This window comes from Pollicipes pollicipes, unplaced genomic scaffold, assembly GCF_011947565.3.
Source record: "Pollicipes pollicipes isolate AB1234 unplaced genomic scaffold, Ppol_2.1 Scaffold_3447;HRSCAF=4054_pilon_pilon_pilon, whole genome shotgun sequence".
NCBI classification, from domain to species: domain Eukaryota; kingdom Metazoa; phylum Arthropoda; class Thecostraca; order Pollicipedomorpha; family Pollicipedidae; genus Pollicipes; species Pollicipes pollicipes.
In genome coordinates this window covers 25567864-25587407 of record NW_023596297.1, presented here as the reverse complement: position 1 = coordinate 25587407, position 19544 = coordinate 25567864, and the positions used below count along the sequence as shown (strand labels likewise).

Sequence of the window (19544 nt, the reverse complement as noted above, 5' to 3'; positions counted from 1 at the left end):
TTCGATAACGCTATCAGCGGTGTCGCATCGTTATGGGTAGTGGCCGAGAATGTACTGGCTTTGTTTCTAGCCGTTGGCGATACATGTCTAGCTGAATTAAAAGTATCGGTTCAGTCTTGCAAGTTATGTGATTGGCATCCACCAAATGCTCTGCGTTTGGGGTGTGAGACTGGACAGCCGCACCGTGATTCCCTATTTGAGCGCTATTTTCTTACGACGTGACTGACTGATGTACCACTCAGGCATAGGTGGCAACGAGAGGAGAGCATTTGCTCAAAAACTTCCCAAGTGAGTTTTGTATATCCACTCATGGCTGTTTTTCATTCCTACCCCCCCCCCCTTCGGTAGTGGGGCAGCTGTCAGGATTGAAATTGTTCACTGTTGGTTGATTTCATTGTATATAAAGTTGTGTGTTGCATCAGGAAGAAAAAGAACATATATCAATGTTACAATTGCTGGCTTAACAAAAGTTGAATTCACAGCAAGAATGTCATAACATGTTTTGCAAGTTAATAATGTGTATTGTTTGATGGCACTAATACACATTTTCCTTTCACTGCATGCTGCTCATGAATTTTTCACTGCTGCCATGCCATACTTGTATTCTTGTTAATTTGGAAAGTTATGTAATAATTATATCACTGAGTAAAACCTACAAACTAGCCCGAAACATTCAGATTGTGGCAAACATGTCCACCGTAGGAGCAACTTTCTAACTGCCACCCATGAATGGGTGACCAGGAGTGCCTATCCCACTATCCCAGCAAAATCACAGCAGCAATATCAATGCATGTACATAATAATTTCTGTGCTCACAGTTAAGTGCATGAACACCCCTGGTAGCAGTGCATATAGATTCACCACATGACCTACGTGGTCAGTGCGCCCCAAAGCCCAAATCACCATCATCATCCCAAAAAGACTCATTGTTAAGCTTGGTGCGTGCATGCACCAGTTCCAGTGCACTTACATCACATGAATGTCATCCGCAGTGTGTGGACTTTTGTATACTGATTCAGTGTTAAAATTTTGGCATGTTGTAAGGAATGACATTGAGATCATCAGCCAGCCATCATGTGCTGCAAAGAAGTTATACTTTGATAAATTATTCAATGTCCTGGTTCTGCTCCAGCTCTTTTGCAGCCCCTGGTGTTTGGGAAGGCCATGGTTAATGGGCTGTCCAGGTTTCATCCAAAATCATCATTGTATGCTTAGATTTTGATACCATAAGAGTAGGGTTACCTGCTCTTACCTGTAAGATGCCTGAAATCATGTGAGCAGAAGTGAAGGTTCAGCCATCTAATGAAAATGATCTGTGTATTTTTTTTAGAAAACCACTGTCCTTTATCCTACTTAAGTTTTATCACATGTGCCATGAGTGCTAGATGCAGGTGTTCCTTTACAGCATCTCATATATGCTTAATACAGCTGTTCTCTGTAAGATACTGATATATGCTGTGACAAATAGTCATGGCTATACTACACCATAATAATTGTTAAATTGTTACAGTTTGGTTGTGTATGCTGCTTACCATTGCACTCTTAGCTTATCTTTCCATAAATATGTTTTGATCATTTTGGACAAAATGTCAAGAAACTATTAGAACCCACTGCTAATTGTGGACAGTTTTTTCTTTGGAGGTCCTACACCATGCTTCTAAAATGCTAAAACTCTTAGACACTCAAAACCACCTTTGGCGTCCATTGGAAACATGCTGTCGTCCGTTATCAAATGTCCACACAGCCATGATGACCTTGGTGTATCATCTAAAACTTGCTGGTTTGAATAAAAATTGTATTTGTTATGCACATTTATTGCAACCATTTGCAACTTTGTGTAGGATTGCTGCCAATTTTTACTGTGGTGAGCTGATTCATGGCAGTCTCATCTTTCTGAAAGCAGCAAGACTCCGAAGGATGTGGTGCAATGTGGTGCAAAAGCATGGTTGAATTGGGCTAAGGGTTTTCTTGTTTGTTCTTCCCTTCTCTCAGTGTAACCTGGTTATGTATGTCAAATAGACAGATAGGATGAGTACTATTGAACCCTACAATCATATGATGCCATGGCAGTCTGATGAGCATGACCTGCTCCTGACATTGCCCCCAAGACCATGCTTGACCTCATACAAGTGCTTCACCCTGACTGGAGCCCCGCTCGCAGCAAACTCCTCTGGGTTTGTTTCAGACATGACGCCGTGGAGCGGCGGCGCCAGGCGGCCTCTGCCGCCTCCTCCACCGTGTCTTTCAGTACGACCCGCGACGCGCGCACCATCGCCGGCGTGCAGACGTCGCCCAGCTCCTCGGTATGGGCCTCCATCTCGACCCGCCAGAGGGTCCGCTGACGGTCCCCCTCCTCTGAACCGCCCGTTACCGCCCGCTTATTGTCAACCGGGCGTCGTGGGCAGCTGCTCAGCTGGGCGCAGCTATCCACTCATCTACATTTGTCATGGCTGATTGTGGCTGGGAATACAGAAGGCACCATGATGTTTGGATGTGCTGATGACAAAATAAACATGTTTGTTATTTGTGAACTCTGTCATAGACCCAGCCCCAGATATATGACATGAACAATGACTTGTGGACCATCCTCTTGTCACCGCCACTCCGTCTCATATACGTTAGACCGGCGCCCTTTGCCGTGTGTTGCGATGACCTCTACCCCGTGCGCCGATCCCCTATGTTTGTTCGGCTCGATGACGATCACACTCCTCGGCTCTGTCGCAGACGTGCTGCAGCGACGTGGTGGAGCCACTTGACTTTGAAGAATTCCTGGAGGCGCACCAGCTGGAGCTGGCCTCGGACGAGCTGCGTGACCTGCTCGACTCGCCGCCGGACGACATCGACGTGGGCATCATACAGCGCCGATACCGCACCGTCCGGCCGCTGGCGCCCGACAAACACGAGATCGGGTCAGTGTGCTCCCGTCCCCCCACCACCACCATCGCCAACACTGCACCGTTTTCCGGCTGCCCCGCCCTCCCCCCGCCTCCCACATGAGATGGTGTCATTTCGCGAATCCACGAAGTGTTTGTGTGATCGAAGGGACACGGTACCATTGCGACAGAGGAGTAGCTATGGCCAGCTGATGAAACCTATAAGTGGGGGTCAAAGTAGTTTGAGTTGCTTCTTTTCTTGTAACATCTTCGGCTTGGTGGGAATTGTGGACAAAGTCCGAGGAGGAGTAGCAGCTATTCCCTCCGCCCCTTCCCTTGCATCTGTAGCTGGTGGTAGCTGCACACTATGGACGTGCTGCGTGCTGGGTAATGCAAACACCGCTGGTCGCGGTAATGTGCTAATGTTCAAGCCGAGTGAGACATTGCCAGTTGCATGACCCTGTCAGATTCAGATTTATGTAAATGTATGATATGTGGTGCACTGATTTGGCTTTTTCATTCATGTCTCAGATCGCTAGACCTGCACGTACAGGAGTGCGTGCGCCACTACTTGTCCGACTGGGTGTACGCTCATCGGCGGTACTCGGAGTTCGGCAGTGCTGGCATCTACCAGCGCTCGCTGGAAACACAAGTGCAGACATCTGCCGAGCTGTATCAGGAGTACGAGGTTGACGGCGTGGTGGAGTTTTCCATCTCTAATGGCGCCAGCAAGGTAGCCATTCAAGCGCGTGCAGAACAATGGAGCGCTGCTGAGGCCATTTTGACTGCTTAATCAGTAACTTCATACTGTTTCACTTGTCTGTTGGCCGTGATAATTTCAAGTCCTCGAATGGCAGTCCTATGCAGAGGACTGTCGCGAGGTAGCTCAAGGAGCGCAGTTTCCGACAGTCCCACGCAGAACCCTGCCATGAGATAGCTCAGGTAGCACAGTGTCGACAGTCCTGAGCAGAGATAGCCCAGGTGCCGACCGCCTCGGCCGGCTACCGTCCTCCCGAGGCCGGTTGGCCGCTGACCCCGTGCCCCGGCTGCTCCCAGTCGACGCCGTCAAGCTCGGCCCGCAGCAGCATGCTGATGGCCGACACGCCGCGTGGGAGCTGGGCCTCCCATTTCGACCTGAAGAACTCGACGGCCGACGCGCTGCTGCCGTCGCTGCTGGACCGCGTGCCGACGGACACGCTGGACCGGCTGAACGAGGCGCGCCGTCAGCAAGGCCGCCTGGTGAGACGCCCCGCCCGCCGGCCGGCCACCGCTGCCGCCGTTGGTCACTGGGGCCGGCCGGGGCCAGGCCAGGGTGACGACAATGACACGGTCGTAGCGCGGATCCAGGCGTCCCCATAGTCGGATTTATCCGTGTGAGAGCATCGGGCCTTGTGGTTCTGTGGCACTAGCCCAGCCTGTGCCAAGGTCAACTGGTGTGAAGACCAGTACATGCCCGATGGGGCGGGGGCGTCACGTCTGGGCACAGGATCGAGCGGGTGGGTGTATTGGAAGCCAACCGGAAAATGCCATGTCTGACCATGGCTCTCTGATGTGCCGTGCCACACCCGTGTTTATGGTCAGGGCCCGCTGCTCTGGCTGTATCACACCCTTACGCACTTCTTCCGTCTGTGGTCAGGGCACACTGTTCTTGCTGTACCACACCCGTACGTACTACTTCCGTCTGTGGTCAGGGATCGCTGTTCTCGCTGTACCACACCCGTACGTACTACTTCCGTCTGTGGTCAGGGCTCGCTGTTCTCGCTGTGCTACACCCGAAAATACTACTCCCGTCTGTGGTCAGGGCTCACTGTTCTCGCTGTGCCACACCCGAAAATACTACTTCCGCCTGTAGTCGGGGCTCGCTGTTCTCGCTGTCCCACACGCGTACGTCTGTGGTCAGGGCTCGCTGTTCTCGCTGTACCCGCCCGAGGACGAGGAGGACGTGATAGAGCGCCGCGCCGCGCCGCCGCTGCCGGCCGAGCACCGTGGCCACCGCATCCTCGTCAAGTGTCTCCAGCTCAAGTAAGACGCGCTCGCGGTGACCTGGGGCGGCGCAGGCTGGCCGGCCCGGGCGCCAGCGCCACCCGCGTCGCGAGCCGAGCCGCTGTCTTGAACCCGTGGGCAGCTTGTGGTGTACGTTTTGGGACGATAGGTGACTGTGTTTGCGCTCTGAAGGCTCAGCTCCTGCCTGGTCTGGGAGCGTGACCGCAGCAACGTCTAACGGCAGTTCAGCATCTCGCCCGCGACGCAGCAGCGTCTTGCGGCTCCGGATCTCTCTGTAACATCTCGCTCTTTTGTGCGGACCCAGTCACGTGTGCAGTGTCGTCTCGCGTGGCGGCGCCATTCGCGGTGCCCGGCGCCGAGGTGCGGAGACGCGTGGCGGTGTGACGTCACCGAGAAGCCCGCAGTGTGAGGTGGCGTCACGCGGCTGTCGTCGGCTGTCGTGACGAGACTGGCGTCCTGGCAGGCTGGAGGTGACGATCGAGCCCATCTTCGCCTCGATGGCCCTGTACGACGCCGGCCGGAAGAAGAAGATATCGGAGAACTTCTATTTCGACATGAACTCGGAGCAGATGAAGAGCATGATGCGCGACCACGTGCCCTACGTCGACATCAGCACACTCAGCAAGAGCTGCATCTTTGACATCACCTACCCCTCGGCGGACCTGTTCCTTGTGATCAAGCTGGAGAAGGTGATGCAGGGTGACATCAACGAGTGCGCCGAGCCGTACATCAATGATAAGGTGGGTCACGATGGAGGTCGCACCGCTGGTCTGTCGCCTAAAGAGTTGACTACATTACCTACCCTGAACTATTTCCCCATTATGAACCACTGACATGGGCTGGCATTGGGTCCACCGCTGCATGTGCCGCACTCAGTAGAGAGAATGCCGCTGCGACGCCAGTGCGACGGGCCTGACTCAGGCCATCAGCGGGGCATCGACTTCCCCGACTTCCGGTCGGTCGGCGCTCGTGCCGCGCACTGACTGGACCCCAGCGGACACGAGTGGGCCAGACAGGCCACGTGCCGCTGGAGTGGCGCACGGCTGTTGTGGCCGGAGCCGATGACGCCGCTGACGCCGCCCCGCGTCCGCCGCAGAGCCGGGAGAAGGCGCACGCCGTGGCGGCCGGCTTCTGCGAGCGGCTCGGCCAGTACCGCATGCCGTTCGCCTGGACGGCCATCTTCCTGACCAACATCGTGGACGGCATCAACAGTCTGGAGCGGGAGGCCGGCGACAGGGACACGTCCAGCAACCCCAACAGTCTCGGTGGGTGCAGACAGGGCTCTCCGGCAGCCTTGGACATCTCTGGTGACTCCCCGAAAAACTCACGCGCGATATTTGCTCTCGAGTCGCAACCGTGCACTCAGCGGGGTTTGTGTCCAGCGCTGTCTATTTTTAGCTCGACAGTGTTTTTCAACATGAAACCTTCTTGAGGTGTCTAATGATCTGACTTAATCTTTTGCGAACGCATCCGCAAGGCGACAGAAATAGTTCACGTTTGCAGAAAATAAGTGCCGATTACATGATCACATTTAATTTCTAACGTAACCTGGCATGTTTGATGCTGCAGCCCCCAGCAGCATCTTCTAACCTAATCAAACATGCAGCCAACATGCTGCCGACGAACTGCGGCAAAAGAGACAAATGGCGAGTACACATTGCTAAATGGGATACCTGACGCATTTACAACGTACGTCGTATGCACGTTGTCTCTGGCGCCGGCAGAGCGCAAGTCCTCCCAGTCGAGTTTCGACCAGTTCCGCAAGCGGCCGGCGGCGGGCGAGGGCGGGGGCGGCAGCGGCGGCCTGGGCCGGCGCGGCTCGTTCGAGCGGCGCAGCTTCAGCGAACGGCGCACGCTCACGCCCGAGCAGTTCGGCCAGAGTCTGCAGACGTTCCGGCCCGTCACGCTCACCGTCGCCAGCTTCTTCAAGCAGGTGAGAGCAGGGTGAGCGGGGCGTGCGCCGGCTGAGGAGTGTCGTCGCTGCGCGGTGAGCCCGCCGCGCTTCGCCTCTCGCGCGCGATATGTGGACAAGGTGGTGCGTCGCCCGCCCGCGCACCGGCAGCGTTGAGCGTCGCGCGAGAATGGGCCCGGCGCGTGATCTGGGGCGTGTTCAAGGGCGACTGCGTGCGAGCGTGTCTTTGTAGAACGCCGAGCGGGTCGGAGAAACGTAACGCCGCGCTTTCGTCGCGCCTGCAGGAGAGCGACCGGCTGAAGGAGGAGGACCTGTTCAAGCACCTGCAGGACCTGAAGCGGCCCAGCAGCGGGCTGAAGAAGCTCAAGTGCATCGGCGGCACGCTCAAGCTGGACATATCGCCGTGTCCGGACGAGGTCAAGAACTGCCTGACGCCGGAGCTGGCCAAAATCAGGCCGTATCCCGGTAAGGCAGGCGCGTCCGGGGGGCCGCAGCGGGTGAGGGCGGGCTATCGACCACCGCCGCGTGACCAAGGCTCGTCCGTCACACACGCCGTTATATTTGGCCGTAGGACGCTGCATGTGAGGCGACCGGCCGGCGCCGCCACTGTCTCACGGCCCGCGCGCTCCGTTGCACGCAGCCGTTCCGCTGGAGGGTGACGATTGTGAGTAGTCGGCGGCGCCCGCCGGCCGCGCTGACCGCTTGGTTTTGTTTCCAGACACCTGTGAGTCGCCTGGCTCACTCGGCCGTCATTTGTATGGGTATTCGGTTGCGTTTGTGCGTGGGTTTGTGCGTTCTGCCAGCCCGTTTTGCGACGTTGAGCTGGTGCTTGATGCTTCGTCACCTTTGTTAATCAGCTAATTACCATCGCGAGCTATTTGTAGGGACTTTGACATTTTCTATATTTGTGTGTTTTTTCTAGTGGTGGTCGTCTGGCTTGCTTCTGTCTCTGAGTGACTTGTCCGCTTTTGTCACCATCCTTGGCACGATCCTGAATCCTGAGGCATCACAACATTGGATGTTGGCTTCCCTTAATTCTGGAGCCTGATAGCTGATAACATTGTACTGCCAATCGTTCGTAGATTTTCCCCGGTTTCATTTCTGGCGTCAGGATGCTAGTGCTTACATTCAGTCTCACTTCGTATCATTCATTTCAATTTCATCATCTCTTCTACAAACCTATCATCTTTTTCGGTTCGCATCGCTGTGTTGCCTGCCGTATGCGGCAGGTGTGCTGACGTGCGCGGACGCTGCGCGTCCGTCTTCCGCCGAACCGGCGGCGTCGGCGCGACTGTGCGGCGCTGGCGGTGCGCCTCGTGCCCAGTGCACCGTGCCGTGCTGATCGTCGCCCCGCCCGTCCGCCAGACGACAAGTGCCGGCCCTGCAAGGAGCTGCTCGAGTTCCCCTCGCAGGCGGTGTACGAGCCGCACTTCCTCTACCGCAGCGTGCTGTTCGTGTCGCCCAAGAGCGTCAACTTCACCAACTACCCGAACAAGCCAGGTACCGCGGCCGGCGCCGTCGCAGCTGGCTTGAAACACGCGCCACTGGTGGGGTCCCTATTCAACTGCAATTGAAGCTGCTGTTGATTCAGTTGTATCGTGCGTTCCGATGCACTCATTGGGATTTTCAAACCGCTTGCACCCTCCTGACATGTTCCTATTGCATGCCTTCTACCAGCCTGGTTGCCTGTCAGCAGCTCTGTCAGCGTGAACTATGCGGGTCCACATGCGACCTGGTGCAGCTCTGACAACCTGCCCGCTCCCGCCCCGCCCTGTTCCCGATGGGTCGGTGCTGGTAACCCCTGTCTCGGGTGGGCCATGCCCGCAGGCATATCAGCCCGCAACATCGCCGTGCGCGTGCAGTTCCTGAACGGCGAGGGTGCGGGCGCGCCCATGCCGGTTATCTTCGGCCGCTCCTCCATGCCGGAGTTCGTCAGCGAGGCGCACACGGCCGTCAGCTACCACAACAAGTCAGTGAGGCGCCGCCCGCGTCCAGCACGCGCTCATACGGGCGTGGTGTGATCGATGCGACAGTCAGTGAGGCGTCGCCCGTGCCCAGCACGCGCTCACGCGGGCGTGGTGCGCTCGGCGCGGCAGTCAAGTGAGGCGCCGCTCTGGGAAGAGCTCTCGCGAAGTCGAATGATGAATGGGATGTCGGACGGGACAGGAGATGACGGAACACTGCGCCGTTGTGCATGTTAGCCTTGTTCCAACGTGTTGTTTGAGCGCCGCCCTGAGGTGGAGTGGCTGATAATTTGGGGCGCGTTGTCGGTAGATTCCAAGACGCTGGGCTGTATCCCGCAAGGGTACGTTATCGGCTCCTTCTGGCGTGCTGCGTAGACGCCAGTTGTCCGGCCAGTTTTGCGCCAGGTCTGCGAGTGAGGCTGGTGGCTGTATGGTTGACAAGGTGGTCGTCCTGCCTCCCAGGATGCCGGACTTCTACGACGAGATCAAGCTGAAGCTGCCGGCTAACCTGACGGACGCGCACCACCTGCTGTTCACCTTCTTCCACATCAGCTGCCAGCCGCGCAAGCAGGAGCAGACCAGCGCCGCCACCCCGATCGGATACACGGTAACGTCCGGAGTCTGGCTGCCTGCGCTTCGTCTTTCCTTGCCGCGACGTGAGAGCAGCCACTGACGATTACCCGATTTCATAAGAGCATGCCAGTGACGTTCGGTTGCCTGTCGGCCGCTGTCATGTGGCGTTGTGTGCACTGTGCTGTGCCAATGCGTGTTCGCGTGGGGAGGTGGTATGTTGGTAGGTGCTGGTCTTTTGTTCCGGGGAGGCGGCCACCTGTGCGTCCCCACGTAACGTTACATTGTGCCCGGTGACAGTGCCTCCGGGCGTGGCGCCGTGACCCTGTCCTGTGCCGGTAACCGCTCCGTGACCCAGCGTGTGATGACGTGCGCTGTTGTCTGCCGCCGAGTGGCCGTTGTGTGACCCAGCGTTACGTCCTGTGACGTTGGCCGCCGCTGCCTGCCGCCGAGTGGCCGCTCTGTGACCCAGCGTCACGTCAGCCGTGTGACGCCGTCCTGCTCCAGTGGCTGCCGGTGTTCCGAGACGGCCGCCTGAACACGGGCGACGCGTGCCTGCCGGTGCTGCTGGAGCCGCCGCCGCCCAACTACCCCTACATCACGCCCGACATCAACCTGCCCGGCGTCAAGTGGGTCGACAACCACCGGCCGCTCTTCTCCGTCTCGATCACGGCCGAGACGTCCGTGCACGCCCAGGTGAGTGACGGGCGGGGCACGGCAGATGTGTCGTCGTGAAGGGATCCGGGCGGGCCCTGCCGCCGTCAGTACAGGTGGTGAGGGGGCAGCGGACGAACTCGCTGGACGTTCGCTGCTTTCGATGCTTCTCGCTAGAACTGAATGGGGCAACACGGATTTTTTTTGGAGACGTCTCTCGCGCTGTGCTGACAAAGGGTAATGCTAGGTGACTCGGTTGGGTGTCGTGGTTGCTACGTTGTTATAGATGGCTTGGTACCGTGGCAGGTCACCCATCGAGGGGCTCTGATCACGTTTAGTCGTTATGCTAATGCTAGTTTCTTGATGACTAGGTCTTGCACTACACGCATGCGTAAATAAAGCCTAGTTTTTAAGCGAGCAGTATGCTGTGTGAGCCTGTCATCTGTTCTATTAAAAAATCAACGGTTTTATTATGCCACTTAACATAACCAGCTTAGGATTTGAACGAGTCCTTTCCGTATAAATCGCCTGTTTCCGAAAGAAGAGAACGTGACATAAGTTGTCAGGCGCATAAGCCTGTCATTCATGTCGCGCCTGTTAATATTTGCATTGCAGGGTGCATGACTGTGCTGTGGTGTGTTTCAGGACAAGGGCATCGACAGCTTCCTTTCCATGTGTCGGGTGGTGGAGAGTGGCGTGGTGCCGCCCCGCATCGGGGAGAACAACGTGGAGGCGGAGCTGAACCGCAGGTGGGTGCTGGAGTGCCGGCCGGTGGTCCGCGATCAGGCACGACCGGTGCATTGGCAGACCATAATGACCCAGCATCACCTGCTGAGGAAAGGGAGACAATAGTTTTTCGTTCGTCGCGTACATGTTTTGCGCGTTCTCTAAGGTTTTACGGCTCACATTGTAGCACGTTTGACGTGTGGAGGACAACTGGTCACAGTGGATCTATTGTAACAGTCAGCACAGTCGCACTCAACTCTGCTGCCGTTTGACGGACTATTCACCGTCTCACGTACGCGCCGCACGCGCCGCGAGCCCCCACGCGCCAGGTCTCTGACGGGTCCAGCTCGCCCGGCGTGCCGGAGTGGCGCGCTGCTCAGCCCGTTAGCGGAGCTGTCCGGGGGTCAGTGCCTGCTGGCCGTTGGTCGAGGGGTTGAACGCGGGGTTGACGCGTCCCGTGCCCTCCCGCCGCCCAGCATCCAGCAGCTGAGCGAGAGCGATCCGGAGCGGCTGGTGCGCCTGCTGCCGCTGCTACTGGACCGGCTGCTGCAGCTGCTGGTGCGGCCGCCGATCGTCGCCGGCCAGGTCATCAACACCGGCCAGCCGTGCTTCCAGGCCATCGGACAGCTGGTGCAGCGGGTCTCGGTGCGTGCCTGCCGGTCCCCCGCCGGACGGCCGGCCGCGTCCAGCACGGCTCGGCGCCAGGGGCGTCCCACGGCAGCGGCAGCTTTGGCCAGAATGACTTTGGATTGTGCCTCTTGCTTTGTGGCTTACAAACTGATGTTGGCTATAAAATATAAGCAGCTTCCACGAGGTGGCGTACGTTTCATTGAATAGAAAGCAGGCCGAGCAGAACAAACGCCGACTCTTTTTCGTGTTGCTTTCCAACTGGTCTGCCCCTGTTCTGGTGGCTCTGCAATTCTTTTCAAGAGGGTTCTTCACAACAGTGAACGGCTGCGCGCAACGGCTGCGGCCTGGCTGGTGTGTGGCGCCGGACGTCCGGCTGCGGGCGCCCCGCTAACATCTGCCCTCCCCGCCGGCAGGACCTGCTGGAGTCGCGTAACGATCAGCACGGCCGGAACGCGCTGCTGATGACGTACGTGCGGTACCAGTGCACGCTGCCGCAGGGCGCGGCCGAGCCGGTGCTGGGCGGCCTCTCGCCGCCGCACAGCCCCGCCTACGTCGGCCGGGCCTCCTCGCTGCCGCGCGCCCGCACCTTCAGCAGGTGGGAGACGCTCGCGCGCGGGCCGGGACGCTCCGAGACGGGGGCGGAGACGCAGACTGTCTGCGTCAGCCCTCGCCGCGACCCGGCGGAGGGTGCCATTGGGGCCGCCGCCGAGAGCCGGCAGCCCGTCCAGGCATTTGGCGGGATTCTGGACTCTGGGGATTGGAGCAGGGTCTGATAGCCGGTTGGCAGAGTCGGGTTGTGTAGGTGAGGATGGAGGTCTTTATGTCACGGGAAGCTCGTGAATGTTTTATGTAATAACGCACAACTTGCGAGGTTATGCGCGGTGCCAACTGAATAGGCGTCACCCGCCTCATGACTCGCCGTCACCTGGTTTCTGGCTCGCCGTCACCTGCCTCCTGACTCGCTGTCACCTGGCTCCTGACGCGCCGTCAGCTACCTCCTGACTCGCCGTCACCTGCCTCCTGACTCGCCGTCACCTGCCTCCTGACTCGCCGTCACCTGCCTCCTGATGCGCCATCGCGTGCCTTTTGACTCGCCGTCACCTGCCTCCTGACGCGCCGCCACCCGTCTCGGGTACCTCTGTGACCTGTCTCGGGTGCCTCCGTCCGTCAGTGACTCGGTGGGGTCCCACTGTGACCTGACCCGTCTCTCCGTCGTCCGGCCAGGAGCACGAGTAACCCGAACATGGCGGCGCCGCTGGACGCCGACTCGGAGGTTGGGCAGATCCTGAGTCGCGCCCTGGATCGGACTGCCAGCCTTCGCACCGGTCAGTAGCCGCCGCTCAGCTTGGGGCCGACCGACGGAGGAAGGGCGATGAGGGGAAGCTCTGCGTCCTCTCAGGCGGTCCCGTGCTGTGGAGGCTGCACCGGTCCACGCCCGGATGGGGGTGGGGAGGTGGACTGGCGCGCTCTCCCGGCCTTTTGTGCTGTGAAACATCTAAGCAGCTTCTTAGGTTTTGTATGTGACGGCATGATATTTTTCCAGTATGTTTTGTGGATAGCAAACGGTTAGAATTAGACCTCTTTTGCTTAGCCTTCGTAAAGCGGCCACCGGGAGCAAATCAGGACAACATGCCACTGGTGACCGCGGCCCGCGCTCAGTGACAGTCGCCTGCAGCGGGTCTTATCTAACGGTGACACGATGGCTTGTCGACCAGTCGTTGAGGCTAACCGTGACTGCCCTTGGGCGCATACTCAGTGCTGGAAGAGCTGCACGAAGGTACGGAGCGAAGTCGATGCGGCCCGCCGGCCCTGGCGGGAGGCGCGTCGGTTTGGCTGGTCGCATCGCTGGTGTTGATTGTCGCCGTGTCGCGTTGTCTGTGGCTTATCGCTTTGTGTCTGCGAACGGCTTTTCGCTCGCCCCGGTCCAGTGGTCCTGCATCCGTTTTCTCCGCGTCCGCCTGCCTGCGCGTGTATGGGAACGGCATAGGCGCGTCACATGTGCGCCAGATGCCCGCCCGACCCGCGGCGCCCCACACGTTGACCCGCCCTCGTCACCAGTCCGTGTCCCCGCGCTCGCCCTGCTGTCGCCGTCACGCCGCCTGCCGCTGCCTGAAACCGTCACGCGTACTGTCGAGCGCACGCCCGCGGCTCGGCCCACATCCGCCGCTCCACGCCGCTGCCGCTGCGAAGCCGCTCGCCCTCGGCGCCTGCCGGGATGGCTGGGGGCGGGGTGCTCCCTGAGCGTGATGTGTGGGCTGTGAAGGCGGCCGGTGACGCTCGCGTCCGGCGTAGCGGCCGGCTCGCTCGTTCGCTCGCAGTGTAGCTCGCCGCTCGCTCCGGCCGCTGCGGCCGGTGACGCCGGCGTCCGGCGTAGCGGCCGGCTCGCTCGCTCGCAGTGTGGCTCGCCGCTCGCTCCGACCGCTGCCGCCGATGACACCTCGCCTCCCGCCGCCACAGGCGTGAGTCAGGAGCTGCTGGTGTCCAGCCGCACGGCCACTACCCGCAAGGTGGTGCACGAGGAGTTGGCGCTGCAGTGGGTGGTGTCCAGCGGCCGCTCGCGAGAGCTGGCGATGCTCAACCCCTGGTGAGCAACGGCGCCGAGCGCTCGTGTCAGCACCGGGTCCCCGCGCGGCAATCGATGTTCTAACCACGTGGGAATACGTGCCGGACAACGGCCTGGGTGCGCTGGTGTGAGCAACGTACAGTGGTAGCTGGTGCTTGATAAGGGGCGGACGACGCGGCGCGCCGCGTTCTCTTCTGTATGAAAGGCCGAAGCCGCGGCGTGTTCCCCGCCAGCGTCGCGTGTCGCTCGCATGTGGCGGCTGCGCATCGACCGACCCGTCGCCGCGTGGCTCAGCCGCCGCCGCGTCCGGCAGGTTCTTCTTCGAGCTGATGTTCAAGTCGATGCTGTGTCACCTGGCGTCGAGCGGCCGCATGGAGGCGCCGCGCCGCTACCGCTTCCCCGAGCGCTTCGCCGACGACGTCACCACGCTGGTCACCAGCATCACCAACGACATTGTCAGCCGGCAGACACGCGACAACCGCGAGGTGACGCGGGTGAGTGCGTTCGACCGCCCGGACTGGGGCTCTTTCGACCGGTGCCTGCGGCTGGGAGCGAGCGCTACCGGTGCTTGAGTCGGCCGCCGTGGTTTGGTATGCCGGGCGCGGAGCAGTGGTGGCGTTTGGCGACCGTGCAACCCCAGCTGGGACAGACCGTGTGTGCCCGCAGTCGCCCTACCGTGACGTCGGTGGTTGTGTGCGGCGCCGCGGCGTTTTAGGTTGTGTAGATGTGGATCGTGTGGATCGAAGACCTGGAATCGCTTTTGCTTTTTCATCATAATTGCGTTGTTTATAAGGCACGCAAACGGTGCGATCTAGCAATGTCTGCTTTAGCCGCACAGCTGCTGGATAGACAGAGCTTTGCGAACCGCGCGCGTTCGATTGGACTCGCGAGAGCAGCGATGACCGGTTCAACCGCGGTGCCTGCCCTGTCCGTGGCTGCCTCCAGATAAGGCTCCCGTCCGGTGACCAGTCCTGTGTCCCTGATCCCTGACCTGTCCTGTGGCGGACCTGCCGAAGGAGCGCGCCGCCACCCCGGACCCGCCGACGCCTCCGCGCACGCTGCGCTCCCCCAAGCGGAGCGCCACGCTGCCGCCGCGCCACCCGCGCTGCAGGGCGGCTCAGTGCGCCGAGCGGCCCGGCTCGCCCGGCGCCGCCCCGCTGGCCGCCGCCGACGTCGTCCGACCCGGGGTCAGCGCCGCGTCCGCCGGCAGGCCCCACCCCTGCCCCCGCTGCCGCCTCCTGCCGAAGGCCACGGCTGGGGCTCGTCAGAATTGTGTGTGCTGCTCTTGAACAGTCTCGTCCTTACGTGAACTGCACACCCGTATCAACCTAGCTGTTGTTTAGGGTGTTGGTATGTCCATTTTGCCTTGTAGTGCAACGCTGATGCAGTGAAAACATGTGGCCGTGATGAGACTGAATGGAATATTGACATTTTACAATATTTGGTGCTGCTCCCCTGTTTTAGTGCACAGTGCTATGTATACTGTCCCACTTTTGCTGAAAACTTAAAAACTATTGAAAACTTGTCACTGAGGCAGTTCGTGGGGATTTTAATGCCTTGCAGTCGTCTCAACTGATGCCCATTCATGTCTGAAAAGGTCTGTACAGCATATATCCGAGTGGTATGTGTCTCTGGCGTGTGGTAAGGTCTATCTAGCACGTTTCCGGGCGAAATGTGTCTGTAGTGTTGCACGACAGCAGCTGACTGATCGGTGGCAGCGGTGGCCTGCGTCTGGCACAGATCCTGTGTGTTCGGCGACGCCCTGTGATGTGCCTGGTGGCGTCTGACCGGACGGCGGCCTTCAGGACGTGAGTCGACTGAACGCGGCGCTGGCCTTCTTCATCAACGATCTGCTGTCGGTGATGGACCGCACGTTCCTGCTGGGCCTGGTGCGGCTCTACTGCCGCGAGATGTCTGTCCCGCCGCGCGCTCGCCGCCGACCCGGCGCAGCTGACGCACCTCAAGGTGGGCAGCCCCCCCCCGTCCGTCAACAGCCGGGGCACGTGCAGCTGACACACCTCAAGGTGGGCAGGCCAATCCCCAGTCTTTCACCAGCCGGGGCACGCGCAGCTGACACACCTCAAGGTGGGCAGCCCATCCCCCAGTCTGTCACCAGCCGGGGCACGCGCATCTGACACACCTCAACGGGGGCAGCCATCCCCCAGTCTGTCACCAGCCGAGGCACGCGCAGCTGACACCCTCAAGGTGGGCGACCCATCCCCCCGTCCGTCACCAGCCGGGGCACGCGCAGCTGACACACCTCAGGTGGGCGACCCATCCCCCCGTCCGTCACCAGCCTGGGGCACGCGCAGCTGACAACACCTCAAGGTGGGCAGCCCATCCCCCGTCAACCAGCCGGGGGCACGCGCGCGCACAGTGCCTCGGCTCGCACGCGCAGCTGACACACTCAAGGTGGGCGTCCCCCTGGCTTCACCAACCAGATCACGTGCGCCAGTCTCTCGGCTCGTACACGCAGCTGGTATCTGGTGAGGTGAGAACTTAGTAAGTCGGTCGGAGGACAGCATTGATGTAGCATTGGTGCTTAGGTTGTTACAGTTTGCTGGGGAGTTGATCCTGCTGAAGAAAGTAATGCCAGCGTTGATTGCATCGCTCTGTCTCAGGCAAATACAAATGTAGATGTTCCGCGTCTTTGGAGCTCGTGTGCACGGCGTCACTGCGTACGTGAGGCCGTCGCTTGACGCCGCGCCTCCGCCGCAGCTGGACTTTCTGCGGATCGTGTGCTCGCACGAGCACTACTTCTCGCTGAACCTGCCGCTGGCCACGCCGCTGAGCAGCGCTCAGCCGGCCGCCTCGCCGACGCCGTCGGTGGGCTCGGCCAGCTCGCAGTCGTCCTACCTGTCGTCCACGCTGGTGGCCAACGAGCGGCCGCGCTTCGCCGAGCTGAGCGCCGAGTTCCGGCAGCAGCACTTCCTGGCCGGCCTGGTGCTCAGCGAGCTGGACCTGGTGCTGCGCGGCAGGTCAGTGGGCGTGTCAGGCAGGTCAGCCTGGTGCTGCGCGGCAGGTGAGTCGGCGTGTCAGACAGGCCAGTCTCGTGCTCAGCGAGCTGGACCTGGTGCTGCGCGGCAGGTCAGTCGGCATGTCAGACAGGTAGGTCCACAGGTGTGGCAGGTCAAACAGATCAGCCTGGTACTCAGCGAGCTGGACCTGGTGCTGCGCGGCAGGTCGGTCGGCGTATCAGGCAGGTCAGTCCGCAGGCTTAGCAGGTCGGACAGATCAGACTGGTCCTCAGTAAGACGGGTCAGTCTGCAGACGGCGGGTGGAGCAACGACGCACCCTGATGTTTGGGCTTTGGGGTGTCTAGTCCGGGTTCGATGTGTTTGTTGGTTACAGAGTAAACGACACAGCGAAGTCCGCCGCTGGGGCTCGCTGCATTGGTCCCTGACTTGAAACGCGGCTCGTGTTTTGCCCTTTCATCCGCACGGGGCAGAGACCGCCGCCACGTGCTGCAGCCCCTTGCTCGTGGTCGTCCAGCGAGCGTCGCCCTGTCCGTAACTGGTATCGTCGTCGTTCACAGCAACTCGGGCACACACAGCAAGGCGGTGAGCGTGGTGGCGCAACCTGCTGGCCTGGCACGACGCCGACCCGCGGCTTCCAGGATCCGACGGCCCCAAGGCGGCGCGTGGCGCTGCTCTACCTGCCACTGCTGCCCGTCGTGCTGGACAACCTGGAGCACGTGCACGACTGGAGCGCGCAAGGTGAGTGGGGCGGCCGGCGGCCGGCCGCCCGGCTCTCGTTCGCCCGGCCGTGCCCGAGTCCGGCCGGCAGGGCTGCGCAGAGAGCGACAGAACGACGAGAGGCGTATGCGGGGAGGCGCGCTCGCCAGCGCAGAGCGCCGCCCTTGGGCATCGTCTCACACGCTGCCCTGGCCGCCGAGCTGACGCGTTGTCTCGGGAACTGTGCGTGATTGCGTGCGCTCCTCGAGCCGCGAACTCCTCGTCGAACTCCTCGCGCCTGGTCGTGCTGACGACATGACAAACTGCAGATACTGTTCGGGACATTGATGAAGAGCACAACATGCATTTGCGAAGGACGTGAGAGCTGTCAGGTTCCTATTTGGACACATTATTGAATGCCAGCGCAGTCAGCTTGCTCTTGAACCAGATCCGCACTAGAGTACATCCTCGGCAGAGCGTGTTCGTGAGCAGGCTTGTCGCACACTACTCCCGTCCGTGCGGTGATCTGCCGGGCCGCGCGGCCGCCGGGCCGACCGGCGAGCTCTGACCTCTAACGGGGCCGGCACAGGTCGCGGCGGCTACCTGTCCCGGGAGGGCGGCACCTTGGGCGCCCAGCTGCTGAACGGGGGCCGGGACGCGGCCGGTGACGACGCCGCACGCGATGCCCAGGTGAGCGCCGACGCGCCGCCGTCTGCACCCCGTGTGCTGGACAGTGGCCTCGGGCGGGCTGGCGGCCCCTGCTGTGTGATGTTTTGGGAAGGTCGGGCTACACAGGACAGTGGTGCGGCGAGCAGGGCGTGGGTGGTCAGGGCTGTGGTAACGCGTCGCTGACCAGCTGTTATTGTGGCTAAGCGCGTGGACCGTTGTGAGGCTCTGCTCAGGGGTGATGCTCGTTTCATGCAGCTGGATATGTCGAGTACCATCACTCCGGACATGTCCTACTTCGTAAGTTCTCCCCGGTTTGCGGTTGGAGCAACTGTTGTTTCGGGTCATTCTTCACAATTTTATCGTCATGAATTTGGTTTAGCTGCACTTTTTAAAATTCTGACACAATCTGGCTGTGATGTCTGCACGTTATGTTGTCACCCAATGCCCGCTTTTGTTAGTTGCACCACACTGTAGTTCGTACACGTGTACATATAGCTGTTACAGATAGCAGAAGCAAGCATGTGTGATTGCTTGCTTTTGTCACTCATTGCCTAGACAAGAGACATTGCATGTATCACAGTTGGTTGCGATCAGGCGATATTAGGGGATGCACTCTTTGAGGCAGGATGTTGCGGTTTAGTCAACAGTTGTTGAGTAAGTCTCGGTACAGGCAGCGAATTGCATTGGCGGCTACGTATTTCATCGCGGATATGCAGACCTGTTGACTTGTGCGTCGGGGTGTCGCACATTTTGTGCTCCTCCAAGTGGCTTGTCTTACGCCCAGTACTCCCCTGAGCGGCCTGACGCGCGGTGCTCCTCGGAGCGACCTGTCTGATGTCCGGTGCTTCCCAGAGCGGCCTGTCTGACGTCCGGTGCTCCCCAGAGCAGCCTGTATGACACGTGCTCCCCAGAGGAGCCTGTCCGACATCCGGTGCTTCTCAGAGCGGCCTGTCTGGCGTCCGGTGCTCCCCAGAGCGGCCTGTCTGACGTCCGGTGCTCCCCAGATCGGCCTGTTTGACGTCCGCTGCTCCCCAGAGCGGCCTGTCGGGTATTCGGCCGGAGACCAGCCGCGACCTGCTGACCTGCGTACTGTGGGTGCTGAAAAACACGCGCGCGGACGTGCTGCGTGCCACCTGGGCCGAGTACCGACCGTCGCGCATCCAGCTGCTGCTGCGGCTGCTGCACACGGCCGTGTCTTGCTTTGAGTACAAGGTGGGCAGCCCGTCGGCCATGAGGTGGGCGGCGCGCGGCTCGGCGGAGTGGACACTTCCGGCCAGCCACCGCGGCGGCCGGTGTTTTCCGGGC

At 60.1% G+C, this 19544-nt stretch overlaps 1 protein-coding gene across 1 annotated transcript in view; it reads left to right on the top strand.

Moving 5' to 3' along the window:
- The window catches only part of LOC119092349 (dedicator of cytokinesis protein 7), a 20760-nt gene continuing 1216 nt past the window's right edge, over positions 1 to 19544 (top strand). The window contains exons 1-30 of the mRNA XM_037215313.1: positions 1 to 288; positions 2186 to 2303; positions 2725 to 2909; positions 3405 to 3606; positions 3930 to 4112; positions 4774 to 4895; positions 5341 to 5617; positions 5974 to 6142; positions 6602 to 6810; positions 7074 to 7254; positions 7430 to 7453; positions 8155 to 8289; positions 8617 to 8758; positions 9216 to 9360; positions 9831 to 10019; positions 10623 to 10726; positions 11180 to 11216; positions 11289 to 11348; positions 11747 to 11928; positions 12558 to 12658; positions 13090 to 13110; positions 13791 to 13917; positions 14210 to 14390; positions 15702 to 15785; positions 15817 to 15861; positions 16615 to 16874; positions 17432 to 17465; positions 17513 to 17612; positions 18160 to 18260; positions 19275 to 19474. Coding sequence (XP_037071208.1) covers positions 230 to 288; positions 2186 to 2303; positions 2725 to 2909; positions 3405 to 3606; positions 3930 to 4112; positions 4774 to 4895; positions 5341 to 5617; positions 5974 to 6142; positions 6602 to 6810; positions 7074 to 7254; positions 7430 to 7453; positions 8155 to 8289; positions 8617 to 8758; positions 9216 to 9360; positions 9831 to 10019; positions 10623 to 10726; positions 11180 to 11216; positions 11289 to 11348; positions 11747 to 11928; positions 12558 to 12658; positions 13090 to 13110; positions 13791 to 13917; positions 14210 to 14390; positions 15702 to 15785; positions 15817 to 15861; positions 16615 to 16874; positions 17432 to 17465; positions 17513 to 17612; positions 18160 to 18260; positions 19275 to 19474 — 3977 coding nt within the window. The 5' untranslated portion in view covers positions 1 to 229. The remainder of the gene's footprint in view (positions 289 to 2185; positions 2304 to 2724; positions 2910 to 3404; positions 3607 to 3929; positions 4113 to 4773; positions 4896 to 5340; positions 5618 to 5973; positions 6143 to 6601; positions 6811 to 7073; positions 7255 to 7429; positions 7454 to 8154; positions 8290 to 8616; positions 8759 to 9215; positions 9361 to 9830; positions 10020 to 10622; positions 10727 to 11179; positions 11217 to 11288; positions 11349 to 11746; positions 11929 to 12557; positions 12659 to 13089; positions 13111 to 13790; positions 13918 to 14209; positions 14391 to 15701; positions 15786 to 15816; positions 15862 to 16614; positions 16875 to 17431; positions 17466 to 17512; positions 17613 to 18159; positions 18261 to 19274; positions 19475 to 19544) is intronic.